Source organism: Ceratotherium simum, chromosome 3 (assembly GCF_057802395.1).
Source record: "Ceratotherium simum simum isolate JZ-2026a chromosome 3, ASM5780239v1, whole genome shotgun sequence".
In the NCBI taxonomy this organism is placed as follows: domain Eukaryota; kingdom Metazoa; phylum Chordata; class Mammalia; order Perissodactyla; family Rhinocerotidae; genus Ceratotherium; species Ceratotherium simum.
In genome coordinates this window covers 12579819-12594493 of record NC_141902.1, presented here as the reverse complement: position 1 = coordinate 12594493, position 14675 = coordinate 12579819, and the positions used below count along the sequence as shown (strand labels likewise).

General features: G+C 44.2%; 1 protein-coding gene across 1 annotated transcript in view; it reads right to left on the bottom strand.

Annotated features, from left to right (window-relative positions):
- The window catches only part of SLC25A21 (solute carrier family 25 member 21), a 457416-nt gene extending 452151 nt beyond the window's left edge, over positions 1–5265 (bottom strand). The window contains exon 1 of the mRNA XM_087422494.1: positions 4843–5265. Within this exon, the coding sequence (XP_087278620.1) occupies positions 4843–4912 (70 nt within the window). The 5' untranslated portion in view covers positions 4913–5265. The remainder of the gene's footprint in view (positions 1–4842) is intronic.
- Positions 5266–14675: the final 9410 nt, after the last annotated feature.

Below are 14675 nucleotides of genomic sequence, written 5' to 3'. Positions count from 1 at the left end.
GAACAACCTCATGAGCTTTGGAAACACATGGAAGGGCCTGAGCTAGTCATTAGGGAGAGTGGGAGGGTCTGAGGTGGAGCCAGGCTCCTGGCTCCTAGGAAGAGCTGTGCATAAAGGGGAACATCCTAGAGCCCCACTGGTGAGCAGACAGTGTGTGATGTGGGACCCGGGAGGTGTGGAGGCCCAGGGACCTGGGGAGCTCTAGCAAGTTTGGGGGAATTCTGCCAGTGCTGCTGTCAGGTTTGCTGCCAATGCATTAGGTGTCTTTGTGAGAAACAGAAAAAGGCATCTCCTCTCCCCGAGGTGGACACATCTCTGATCTAGGATGCACAGATCATCAATTGGAGCGTGGGCTAGATTCCAGCTCCCACTTGCTCCAGCGGCCAGAACGCTTTTTCAATCCACTATCTGCCCAACTGCACGTAGAGGCCCTGGATAGATTGAGAATTTTCTTTTGAATAAAAGCTAAGCTTGTGCCTACACACATGAAATTATTTGGAGAGAATAAGATTCTCTTTATCAGAAAGACTATAAGGATTGTATTTGTAGATCAGTCCTTTTAAAGGACGTAAAATACTAAGAGATCTAGAGATAATAGGAGGTAGTAGACTTGACCTGATCTCTTCAACTTCTAAAAATGTCTGTCATTGGGAGTACTATTCTCCTAGTCCCTCTCCTACCCTGATGTCCTGTACAAGTGGTTGCATGCTTGTGCAACCATAGGCAAGTTAATTAGGCCCTCTGGGCATCAGTTTCTTCATCCTGGAGTTGGGGTGAGGTTTAAAAATGTCGATACATGTAAAACTTAGAACTAGGTCTGGCATTTAGTATTTACTCAATAAATGTTAGCTATTTTTATTATTTGCACCATTCACACGTTAATGAGAATGATGGATGGGGCTGTAGAGGCCATCTGGGAAACATTTATGAGAAAATAGTTTTCAAGCTGGACCTTGGAAAATGTAGGATATCAATAGGTAGAGAAAATAAGGGGAAGACATTCTAGGCATTGGGAATCAAGGTGGAAAGGGACAGGCAACATTCAAAGCATGGTGAGCAGATCTATTTAGCAGAAACTGAATGGAATGTGTAGGAGAGGAGTGGAAAATAAGCCTGAAAGCTAAATTGAGAGCACAGAATAAGGCGTACAGAATTAATTTTTCTCCCTCTGGTCAGCAATGAAAAGCAAGAAAGATTTAACTTGCAACCCTCTGCAATCTGGCTCCCACTCATGGAATCTGTTTTCTCAAAGGTCTTCTAATGCAGTGCTTCTAAAACTTGAAAGTGCAAACCAAAGACTTGGGGACCTTCCTCAAATGTAGATTCTGTATGACAGGTCTAGAGTGAGGGCTGAGAGCCTACATTTTCACAAGCTTCCAGGTGCTACCAGGCCCCTGCTGTTCACCTGTGGATCATGCAACTGAGAATGCAGACTAGAAGGCTGCTCTGTAAAACTCCAGCACACGCAGACTTGTCTTGAGCACAGACTTCACCATATGAGATAAAGTTGCCATTGTTAACAATATCTATATATAACAGCTAGAACTACAAACTCAAGGCCAGTCTTTAGATGTGTATTGTCTAAGCAACCGTCAGTGCATCAATCTCTTCGGTCTTTTAAATTCAAATATTACAAACCATCTTTTAATAAAAGACAGGCATATATCGCTATAAAAGATACCTACTGCCCATCTCATGCTGTTATCTGGCTTCTCTGGAAAATAGTCTCCCCTGAGATCACCACACCACCCCCCCACCCCACCCATCCACATGGGCATTGGCTATAACTGAGTGATGCAGAGCTGGGCCCCTGACCAATACTGGGTTATTTTGAGTCTTTCCCCAGGATTTTAGACTAGAACTGAAAAAAAGGCAGGTCAGTCTCTTGTTCTCTCTACGGAACAGAAGTCAAGAGCATGTAAATTCAGGAGCCATTGGGGACCACATTCAGCAGTGTGGACTGAAGAGCAGAGAACAGCAGTCAACTGGGAGAAAGAAGACTGGTGAAGACACAGGAGAGCAGAGGGAACCAGCTCCACAGCGTGGCACTCTGACCACCCTGCACATCTCCACGGAGGCATGTAGGCAAGGCTTGACCACAGTCTGGCCCGAGTCTTGGCAGAATGCCCTGTGATTTCTCCTAGCCCAGGGAAAGATAAGCAAAGCAGCCTGGTGAAGAGCTGCGGAGAAGCAGTTTCTCCGTTATCTTGTGGAAGAATGCTACAGGCCCACGTCTCATTGAGCTCCCTGCTTTCAGTTGAGCACAAGACTTTCTACCACACTCCCACTCAGGGCAAACCTGCAGACTCCAGCTAAGTCTATAAAACTGCTTGGCTGTGGTTCTGAGGTGGCTCCTCAACAGCAGAGTGACCCACCACTCACACCATCTATCATCTGGCCTCTTCAGTTTGGTGGAACTGGGACCTTGTGGAACAAGGGACACAGGAAACTGACACGATAATGACTTGTGTTTGCTGTCTGAATCCATCTGGGCATGTTTACTCCTTATCAGGCAAATCTATGGAAGTATGGCAAGCCATCCTAAGAGCTGTAGTAGCATTACCTGTGACCCTATTGTTAGCCACCATCCTGCTGCCTTGGGAATGCTTAACCATTTCACAAAGAGACAAGTAAGAGATGGCAAGAGTTCACCTCCTGGGTTCCCCTCAGTGCACCAGCTCCTGATTCCACTTCCAGGAATGCATCCCAGACCGTGAATTCCATGAGATACCCGGGTATTTCTCCAATAAACTGCCCCAGCTTCCTTTTTTTTCCCCCTTAAGAAAGCCAGAATGTATTTTTAACCTTTACCATCAAAAGGTCATATAATACACACACACAGGTGTCACATTTCATGACAGAGTCAGTAATCAGAACGCCAATGCTAGAAATTCAAACACATTTTCTGTATTTATTAGAATTCTACCTCTCTAGTATATTGATTTCATTTTGGCCCTTGACCTAGTATATGTAATGTGATTAGCCTGCATTTATTCAAGTCCAGTAAAGTTTTATGAAAACGTTATTGGTCAAGTGGAAGGAAACAGGACTCTTTTTCATTACGATGAAAGTATAAATTATTCTCATCATTTATCAATAATTCCATAGTACTAAATATATAACTCAACTATGCTGTTTAATTTATCTTTAAACATCCCTTGAGTCGGGCCCCAACATATAGTATGATCATCTAAGCTGATATACAGATGCTTATGAATCACTAGTCCTAGGCTGGGCTGTTCAGCCTCACTTCCCTGTTGGGCCAGCTGAGTTTTCTTTGATCAAGGTGATGGACTCTGAATCAAGCAAGTCAGGGACAGCCGGCAGAGTCTTGGACATTGTGGAATTTGACCAAAATGGTGAATAAATTGGTGCAAATTCTTCATCACTACTGGGAAACAACTACAAAAGTAGACAGTGGGGCCAGTGACATCAGAATAATGGATGGACATAGCACAATTATATGTAAGAAATGAACGCCTCGATTATCATAGTAATGAAATATCATCTTAGGAAAGTTAACAGATTGCAAGTGATATATCTGGCTGCTTGCAGTACCCCTGAGATGCAAGTACTTCATGACATAATGATAACTAGTCATAATTGACAGTGGTCCCTTATAAAAAGTCCAAATTTGAAAATAAATTTTACTAAAGTTAAACATTAGACATCTAGTCATTGTCTTAATACGATTTATTAGAGTTACCATAATATACTCTATTAAGAGAATATCTACATTTATAAAAATGTTTTATGATGAGTAAACTAGAGTACAGACAGCCCTGGGTACCCGAGGATTAACCAACACACCATATAAAGGCCTCCAACGGTTGCGTCTATACTGCATTTGTACAGACTTTTTTTTCTTGCCCTTATTCCCTAAAGAATGCAGTATAACAACTATCTCCACAGCACTGACATTGTAATAGGTATCATAAGTATTTCTAGATGATTTAAGGTACTCAGGCGGATGTGAGCGGGTTACATGCAGATCCTCCGCCATTGTGTGTGAGGGACCAGCGTATCCGCGGATTTGGGTATCCGCGGGGGTCCTGGAACAAATTCCCCGCGGATACCGAGGGACGACTGTAATTATTTTATATATTTACAACGAAAATGCATCACAGTCTGTAAAATTAAATGTTAAACCAACTTGTAATTTATATTTTGAAATACGTGCACATAACATAATCCCATGAGTTACCACCTCTCCAGCCACATTTCACAGTAATTATTTCCAAGATCAGTTACGAGATTTTTCCTCCTTTTGCCCCACAGCGTAACTCTGCGTAAAGGAACGCGACCCCGTGACATCGAGGGCGCTTAGACGGGTTCACACCCGCACTTAGTCTCAGGACGCCGAGCTCAGGCCCCGCCCGCGCAGGCGCGCCCAGCCCGGGCAGGACGCGTGGGGGCGGAGGGACAGGCCCTACCTCGTGAGCGTGGCGGCCGTTACGTAAGACCCGAGGGGCTCGGAGAAGGAGGCTATAACTGATAGCAAAGCTAAGCCTGACGGAAACTGGACTATTTTCCAGTAAAATAGGCAGCTAGGCAGAAAGGCGTCCTCGCAGTCGCCGGCCGTGGGCCTGCCTGCCCTGCTTCCCAGGCTGGGAACCGAGAAGGCCGGAACCCCGGGCGCGCGGCGCCGTGGACGCAGCGGCCCCTTCGCCGGGGCACCGGCGCCCGCCCGCTCGCGGCCCCCTCTGCTCGCGCCCCGGGGGCACGGAATGAAGAATAAGAAGGCAAAGCTTGGGCTGGGAGACTGGTCTGAGAAACTTCGCGACCCGCCACGGGAAACGCGACTGGCCCCCGGCGGGGCGGGGAGGGGCGGGGCGGCCTTACCCGCGGAACCGCCGGCCAGGATCTGCCGAGAAGCCTCGCTCACGAAGCCGACGTCCGGCTTGACCGACATCTTCGCGACCGGGAACGGCGGAGCGGGCGAGCCGTGGGCCCGGAGCCAGAGGCCAGGCGCTCCCCGGGGCGGCAGTCCGGCGCCTGCTCGGAGGCGGCGGCTCAGTGCGCTCACCGGCCGCGGGATCGCTGCGGGCCCGACCTGCCCGGCGCGTCTTCCCGGCCCCTGTCCCCGCGCGGCTCTCCGGGCTCCCGGGGGGACCTGGGGGAGAAGAGACCCGCCGCCGGGTTGGGTGGGCCGGCCTGGTGCCCTCGATTGGCGCCCAGGCGCTCCCCTATCGGGAGCCTCCTGCCGCCCGTGCGCCGGCCGCGCGGCCCCTGATAACGCCTGACGCGAGTGACCGGCCTGGAGCTCCGGCGGCGGCGCCGCGGCGACCCTTGCCCCTCCTGGCGGGCCCGGGCGCGGTGCAGGGCTAAAGCGACAGGGGACGCATTCCTCGGAGCTAGTCGTCTTGACACTGTGGGCCGTAGCCACGCAGTCCGCAAGTCCAGTCCACAGTTACCTCACAATTGAGCTAATGTAGTACCTTACCAAGAAGTGGTTTTGCTGAAGGGAATGAATCTCATACCTCATCAACTTGAGTTTTATTTACTGAAAGACCAAAAAGAAAAAGGAAGGGGCCCTATTACAAAATGTCTCTTCTGTACCCCCGGTTCTCAAAGCGTGATCTTAGCACCCGGCGTAAAGCGTGAGCGGAATGCGGGCGTTGGTAAGAAAGGCCCATCCACCGCCCCGCCCCCACTTACTGCGGGGGCTCGGGATGGGGCTCAGAAACCTGGGTTTTCATGAATTCTGCAGTGATCGTTATGAGCGTTCAAGTTGGTGAACCACTGACCTAAATAATAAGGAACGTTAAGGAACGACCAGTATATTCTCTCTATAAAACGTTTAATTATGCATACTAGCCCTTTAGCATAGTTGGCAAAACAAAAATACTAATTTATACTATTTTTAAGCCACAAGTTTCAAATGATATGTAGGAGAGAGACGAGATTCTGAAATGAAAAAAAAAAAAAAAAATACCTGCCACACCCCTAACAGGCAGGAGATGATAGGAGTGAAAGGAGAATGAGGCTCTGGAACCCCTATTGTCATATTATTTCTTAAACACGGTATTTGATACTAACTGTATTGAGTTTGAACCATACAAAACTGCCATTTTTGAAGGTCAAAAACCGTTGAATAACAGCAATGCAATATGGTTCAGCTTAGTATATATGATTTCCAATTAAATGTACAAAATACAATAATTGGTTTCATACTTTGTTTTTATTTCTTAGACTGAGCTATGAAAAGCTGTTAATAGTGATATCTGACTGGCAAAATTATGTAAAGTGTTTGAGGAATTGGTGACACTAGCTGCCTATGTGATCAGATATGCAAACATAAAGTTTCTCAGTAAAGTTGGTGGTAGGCAAACCCAACCCCATCCATGAGTCTTTTCTCCTCCAGGTCCCTCCTGGAGCCCAGAGCTTTCGAGCAATGTTTCAGTCTTTTACTAATTAAATATGAAATCTTGAGTGCAATATAGAATCACTTAGTCGTTCAACAAATATTGAGGACCTATTATATACTAAGCACTAAAAGAATTTCAGAGCTCATAGAAAACATTTCCCTAATTTTCCTGTGAGGAAACTGAGTTCCCTATGATCACACCACTAGTTAATAGTATAGCTGGGATTCGATTCCAGGATTCTACCTTCTAATAGCAATGGGAATGTAGATTTAACTAGTAAACACAGGCCAAACTACATTCTGTCACAGAAACCTAAAATAATTAAATGCCCCCTAAAATTAATTTCACTTATTCATATTTAAGTAGAGAATTTTTTCAAGTTAAAAAGAATTGTCACAACTGTTAAACCCCAAGGCACACACTGAACCAAATTCTACATTCATAGAGAGCCTAGTAAGTGTCAGCACTTTCTCAGGTCCCAATGTAACAGTTAAAATCCCTAGAGGAGGGCCGGCCCTGTGGCTTAGTGGTTAAGTGCACGTGCTCTGCTGCTGGCGGCCTGGGTTTGGATCCCGGGTGTGCACCAACACACTGCTTCTCCCGCCATGCTGAGGCCGCATCCCACAGACAGCAACTAGAAGGGTGTGCAACTGTGACGTACAACTATCTACTGAGGCTTTGGGGGAAAAATAAATAAATAAATAAAATTATTAAAATCCCTAGAGGAGTGTATAATCGAATGGAGGAGAGTCCACCATCTTGCAGTGTAAGTAAAATTTTGCCTTCCTAGATTATTTCAGGAAATACAATAATACACCCAGGTCAAGATTTAAAGACATTCTTTTGACATCATCCATTATTTCCATGAGTACCTTAGTCTCTGAATATGTTATCCTGCGGAGGGTGCAGGTTTGTAGTCTCACTAAGACCTCGGTCTCTCAAGACCACTATGGATTCAGTCAGAAGACTCTCCCACACATCCTTCCAAATACTCTGTTAGAAAATTGCTACCTCTTTTTAACCTCTCTGGACTAGAACAGATTTTTTTGAGTAAAAAAAGCAAGGCCGGATATCACATTTAATCTAGTCCTACACCTGTAAAATAGTTGAGGAGATAGGCCCTAGTATAAAAACATTCTGGAGCTTGGGAATCAGCCAGTGTCAGTCCAGAGTCAACAAGCACCCACTATGCTAAGAGCTCTGGTTATGGAATATATGTCTTATCTGGAGCCAAATTTGATGTAGCCAGTATTGTAATGCTGGAAGGTTTAGCAGTGGGGTAAAAATGGTAAAATTCACTTTACCTGCTATTTCAGATTCCCCTAGACTCGATCTCAGTACTCTTTCTATTATTATTTTATGTAATGCTGTAATGTCCTGATATTAGAGCAGAACTGCTCAAGTATCAAGCTTATATTTTTAAATTATTGATTTATTTAGCTGATCTTGGTTGAGAACTACATAATTAGTTGATTTATTTATCACTTTGCAGAGTGGCTGGAAACTAAACCTTCAAGAACCTTAAAATATTCACTGAACTGAAATATCTGATCATTTCTTCAATGTCTTTTTGGAATAAAGTTTTTGTATTGGGCCATTGGATCAGCTACTATTCAAGACCAAAATAATAGTGGCTTAAACCAGATAGAAATGTGTTATCCCCCTCATGTAATATCCCAGTTCTAAGCCACAAATAAGGCTCTAGCCAGCAGAGAGGGAGAAAGGTAAGAAGGGTAAAGAAAGCCCTGGAAATTATACAAATCTCATTGGTCAGAACTTGACCACAAGGGCTATACTAGGCACAAGGGAGGTTGAGAAAAGTAGTATTTTGCAGGGTGGAAATGTGTCCAGCAAAACAAAAAAAAAAAGTCATTATGGAAGAAGGGGAAAACATTGGGAAACAACCAGCAGCGTCTGCCACAGTTTGGGGAAAAGTTGAGGAATGAAGAGCTATGCTTTAAAATAACAGTGTGTGCTCATTTTTAAAGATTTTGTTTTCTTCAAGTCTACAGTTTATCTTCATCAGTGTCTAACTAGAAAATTCGGTATAATCCCATGGTACTCACTGTACTATGACTGGAACCACATTTTAAATACCATTCACTGAAAGATACATAACCATTGTAGGCCCAGAGGCTCTTTTCTTTAGATGTCAAAACACACTCTCTACACACACACAGACATACAAATGCAGAATTTGGCATACATGGAGCCCATGCATGGAACAGAGTGGGAAGTTGAAGTTGAAAAGAGTGGTCTAGGGACACCAGATTAAGATATCTTGACCAATAGAAAAGATTATAACTCAAAGTATTCAAAAGGTCTATTATTCTATAATATTCTTATGTAGAAGTATTAGAAGTATTAAAGAAATGCTGTTTGCAACTGAATTACTCTTATGTGCTTTAAAATCTGTGGGTCTGTGTATCACTGCTCTAAGATCTCAGTGGCTTAGAGATACCAAGGCATTGTGTTATTATTTAGGACAGATCTTGGTTCTGGTGCATTAGAATATCCTGTCACCTAATAGAGCATTTCTAAATTCCAATGGACTTTACTGGGCAGTGTGAACAAAATAATTACAGACGGTCTGGACTTACGATGGTTCAACTTACGAGTTTTCGACTTTATGATGGTGTGAAAGGGATACGCATTCAATAGAAACTGTACTTTAATTTTTGATTTTTGATGTTTTCTGGAGCTAGTGATATGCAGTACGATGTTCTCTTGTGATGCTGGACAGCAGAAAGGAGCTGCAGCTCCCAGTCAGCCACGCAATCTCGAGGGTAAACAACCAATACCCTTACAACCATGCTGTACCCTGACAACCATTCTGTTTTTCACTTTCAGTATAGTATTCAATAAATTACATGAGATATTCAGCACTTTACTATAAAATAAGCTTTGTGTTAGATGATTTCACCCAACTGTAGGCTAATGTAAGTGTTCTGAGCACGTTTAAGGTAGGCTAGGCTAAGCTATGATGTTCGGTAGGTTATGTGTATTAAATTCATTTTCAACAACGATATTTTCAACTTATTGTGGGTTTATCAGGAAGTAACCCCATTGTATGTTGAGAAGATCTGTACTCAGGAAACTTTTTTCAATATTTTATTGTGATATGATAGGAACAACACTTAGAGGTCACTTATATGACAGTTCTGTTATTTGGGACATAGCTAGGAATCTAGGAGTTAAGTCGCTGAGCAGTCAACATGCAGAAATCCATGCACTTTCCTCCTGGGAGCTTCCCAGGCCTTCACTTAGAACTAATTTTAGACCCAATTCTAAAAAGTTTGGTAGCGTGGATAGCTAATACCTTGGTTCACAGCAAAATAGAAAGAACAAATTAAAAGATAATAAGGGAGGGGGAAATCAGGAAAGTTCTAGAAAAGTGAAAAGCAATCTGCAACCTTCAGGCCATGTTAAGCCTACCTAGCAAATTATAATAGTTACAACATTCAGTTAACGCTTACCTTATGCCAGGCACTAGGCTAAGTGTTTTGTAGCCCATTATCTCATTCATAATATCTGTTACAAAGATATTCTTATCCTCATCTTACAAGTGAGGAAACTCGGGCACAGCCGTCAAGTAACTTGCCTGAAGTCACAGTGAGGATTGGACTGAGGTATTATTTCAACCTAAGTAAGTATAATTTAGGAGACCACTTTCTTTTTTCTTTTTTTTTTTTTTTGTGTGTGTGAGGAGGATTAGCCCTGAGCTAACATCCTGTTGTCAATCCTCCTCTTTTTGCTGAGGAAGACTGGCCCTGGGCTAACATCTGTGCCCATCTTCCTCTACTTTATTTTTTTTTTAATTTTTTAATTTTGTTGTGAGGAGATCAGCCCTGAGCTAACATCCACACCAATCCTCCTCTTTTTGCTGAGGAAGACTGGCCCTGGGCTAACATCTGTGCCCATCTTCCTCCACTTTATATGGGACGCCTCCACAGCATGGCCTGACAAGTGGTGCATCGGTGCACACCCAGGATCTGAACCTGGGCCACTGGCAGAGGAGCACTCGCACTTAACCTCTATGCCACGAGGGCCGGCCCCATCTTCCTCTACTTTATGTGGGATGTCGCCACAGCATGGCTTGATGAGCGGTGAGTCGGTGCCCGCCTGGGATCTTAACCTGTGACTGTGAATCTGGGGCTGCCGAAGCAGAGCACACGCACTTAAATGCTACGCCACTGGGCAGGCCCAGGAGACCACTTTCTGAATCATTAGCTATGTTATTTTTATGGTCTAATTTTAATTTCAGTTGTAGGATATATCAGTACTTCATTCCTTTTTATCACTGAATAATATTCCATTGTATGTTCCACAATTTGTTTATTCATTAATTTGCTGATAGACACTTGGATTGTTTCCACCTTTAGGCCATTAGGAATCATGCTGCTATAAACATTTATGTACAAGTTTCTGTGTGAACGTATATTTTCATTTCTCTTGGGTACATACATAGGAGTGGAATTATTGAGTCATATAGTAATTCTATGTTTAACTTTTTGAGGAACTACCAACTGTTTTCCACAATGGCTGTACCATTTTACATTTCCACAGCAATGTGCAAGCCCTCCTACTCCTCCACATTCCTACCAAAATGTATTTTCCATTTTTTTATTATAGCCATCCCAGTTGGTGTGAGGATTTGAAGTGGTATAACATTGTGGCTTTGATTTGCATTTCCTCAATGACCAATGAAGTTGGACATCTTTTCATGTGGTGCTTGGCCATTGGTATATCTTCTTTGGAGAAATATCTATTCAAGTCCATTGCTCATTTTTTAATTGGGCTGTTTGTCTTTTTGTTATTGAGTTGTAAGAGTTCTTTATATAGGATCTGATGAAGATGGCGGCGTAAGCAGACTCGGAACTCACCTCCTCCTGTGGACACGGCCAATTTACAACTACTGGTGGAAAAATTACCCCGGAGACAGAACTGAAAACTGGATAAGAGGAACTCCTGCAACAACGGACAATCCTAACTGAGGTGGAAGAGGCAGAGACTCCCTTCTGGAGAGGAAAAACGCCACCTTCACAAGCCGCCAGCTTCACGGCCGCCCGGGAGCAGCTCACAGGTACGCAGCCTCCCTGGAGGCGCGGGGCCCTGAGCCGGGAGCGCCCCCGCTGTGGGCATTTTGTGGACCCAGCACAATCGAGACCAGCGGCATAATATCTGACTTTGCCTGCTGCTAAAGCACTGGGGAGGACCCACAGAAAACCCGGTTCACAAAGAAACTAAAACTGGCTCTTAAAGGGCCCGTGCACAAACTCACCCGTTTCAGAAAGCATCCTAAAATCACCAGAAAGAAAGGTGCACAGTGCTGTGGTGAAAAGAGACTCACCTAATAGGCCCTGAGTGCATCTCGGTGAGGGGTGAGACCTCTCCAGGGACTGGGACATTGGTGGCAGCCATTGTTGTGGCCAGGTGTGGGCCTGCTGACACAGACGCCATTGGAGTTCTCCCTGAGGCCTGCTAGCCCAGGGTCTGCCCCACCCGCTAGAGCACCGATTTAATCCAGCTCAGCCAGGGCAGGCAGCCCATCCTAGAGACTGGCCCCACCCAACAACAAGCCCTCAGGCAACTTGTGGGCCTGCATAGATTGGTGACTGGATTCTCTGCAGCCTGACAACTGAGCCAACTTGAGCGGGGCAGGGCGTGCACAAGGAGTGGGTGGAGAGTGCGGGGCGGTGGTGGAGTGTGTGGGGCTCCCGCCATGGAGAGACTGGGTCCACTTGGGGAGGTCGGGGCACTCACACGGGGCACGACTTTGTTGACTGGGTGTGTGAACCTGTGGGCGGCAGGGTTTGTCAGCTGCAGAAGACTTGTGCTTCTCAAAGACCCACATAGGAGGTTTGCCCCACCTTCCAAGCCTGAAACAATTGGGTGCTCCTGTGCCTGAGGCCAGCCCCACCCAGCTGCAATCCTCAGAGAGCTGACAAGAGACCTAATAGGCTAGAGGCTTACAGCAATTGTAAGGCCCTGAGCCTAACAACCTGCCATGCTGGGGGCCTACTCACTTAAAAGAAATACTGCAACACAAATGTGGTATTAGAACTTGCAGCCAACTGTGCTGGGGCTCCCCACACCTGATAAAGAGACTGAAGGGCCCACAACAACTACAAGCAGATGAGCATTACAACAGCTGGCCGGGAGCATAACTCAGCCTCCTTGGGCGCCTACAGGGAGAGCAAACAGGCCACAACAGAAGGACACACGTAGCCCACATAGGGATCACCCCTGGAACATTGAGAACTGAGGGAAGCACACTGGAAGCCTCCTAAGGCATCACTTACATAAGGTCACCTATCCAAGAGCAGGAGACGTAGCTGACCTACCTAATACGTAGACACAAGCACAGGGAAAGAGGCAAAATGAGGAGGCAAAGGAATACATTCCAAGTAAGGGAACAGGACAAAACCCCAGAAAAGGAACTAAGTGAAACAGAAATGAGCAACCTACCCGACAGAGAGTTCAAACTAAGAGTGTTAACGATGCTCACTGATCTGGGGAGAAGAATAGATGAACTCAGTGAGAATGTCAACAAAGAAATGGAAGATATAAAAAAGAACCAATCAGAAATGAAGAATACAATACTGGAAATGAAAAATTCATCAGAGGGACTCAAAAGCAGAGTAGAGGATACAGAAGAACGGATCTGTGAGCTGGACGAAAGACTAGAAGAAATTACCCAAGGTGAATAGGTAAAAGAGAAAAGAATTAAAAAGAGTGAGGACAGTCTAAGGGACCTCTGGGACAACATCAAGTGCACTAACATCCGTGTTATAGGTGTCCCGGAAGGAGGGAGAAGAGCGAGACAAGGGGGCAGAGAATCTATTTCAAGAAATAATAGATGAAAACTTCCCTAACCTAAGGAAGGAAACAGACATCCAGGTACAGGAAGCACAGAGAGCCCCAAACAAGATAAACCCAAAGAGGCCCACACCAAGACACATCATAATCAAACTGTCCAGAATTAAAGATAAAGAGAGAATCCTAAAAGCCACAAGAGACTGTCAAGTTACATACAAAGGAAACCCCATAAGGCTATCAGCTGACTTCTCAGCAGAAACCTTACAGGCTAGAAGAGAATGGCATGATATATTTAAAGAGCTAAAAGGAAAAAACTTACAGCCAAGAATACTCTACCCAGCAAGGTTATCATTCAAAATGGAAGGAGAGATCAAAATTTTCCCAGATAAGCAAAAATTAAAGGAGTTTGTCACCAAGAAACCAGTGCTACAAGAAATGTTAAAGGGACTGATTTAAGGGGAAAAGAGAAGACCACAAATAGGAAAAATTATCTATTTCCATGATTAGAATGTAATGGATACAAATACACAAAAAAGAGGTTAGATATGATATCAAAAACATAAAAGGAGGGAGGAGGGGAGTTAAGAGTACAGCTTTCAGACAGAGGTCAAACTAAAGTGACCATCAATTCTGTATAGAAGAAGAACGGAACAGAGAAGGACTACTAAAACACTGAGAAAAAAAAAAGTTAAAAAATGGCAGTAAGTACATACTTATCAATAGCTACTTTAAACATCAATGGACTAAATGCTCCAACTAAAAGGCATAGGGTGGCTGACTGGATAAAAAAACAAGACCCATATATATGCTGCATACAAGAGACACAATTCAGACCTAAAGACACTCACAAAGTGAAAGTGAAGGGATGGAAAAAGATACTCCATGCAAATGGCAATGAAAAGAAAGCTGGGGTAGCAGTACTCATATCAGACAAAATAGACTTTAAAACAAAACCTGTAAAAAGAGACAAAGAAGGGCATTACATAATGATCAAGGGAACAATCCAACAAGAGGATATAACACTTGTAAATATCTACGCACCCAATGTAGGTGCACCTAAATATATAAAGCAATTATTAACAGACATAAAAACAGAAATAGACAGTAACACAATAATAGTAGGGGACTTTAACACTCCACTTACACCAACGGATAGATCATCCAAACAGAAGATCAATAAGGAAACATTGGCCTTAAATGACACACTAGAACTGATGGACCTAGTAGATATATACAGAGCATTCCATCCACAAACCGAAGAATATACGTTCTTTTCAAATGCACATGGAACGTTCTCCAGGATTGATCACATATTAGGCCACAAAACAAGTCTCCATAAATTTAAGAAGATTGAAATAATACCAAGCATCTTTTCTGACCACAACGGTATGAAACTAGAAATCAACTATAGGAAGAAAATCAGAAAAGCCACAAATACGTGGAGATTAAACAAAATGCTACTGAACAACGCCTGAGTTAATGAAGAAA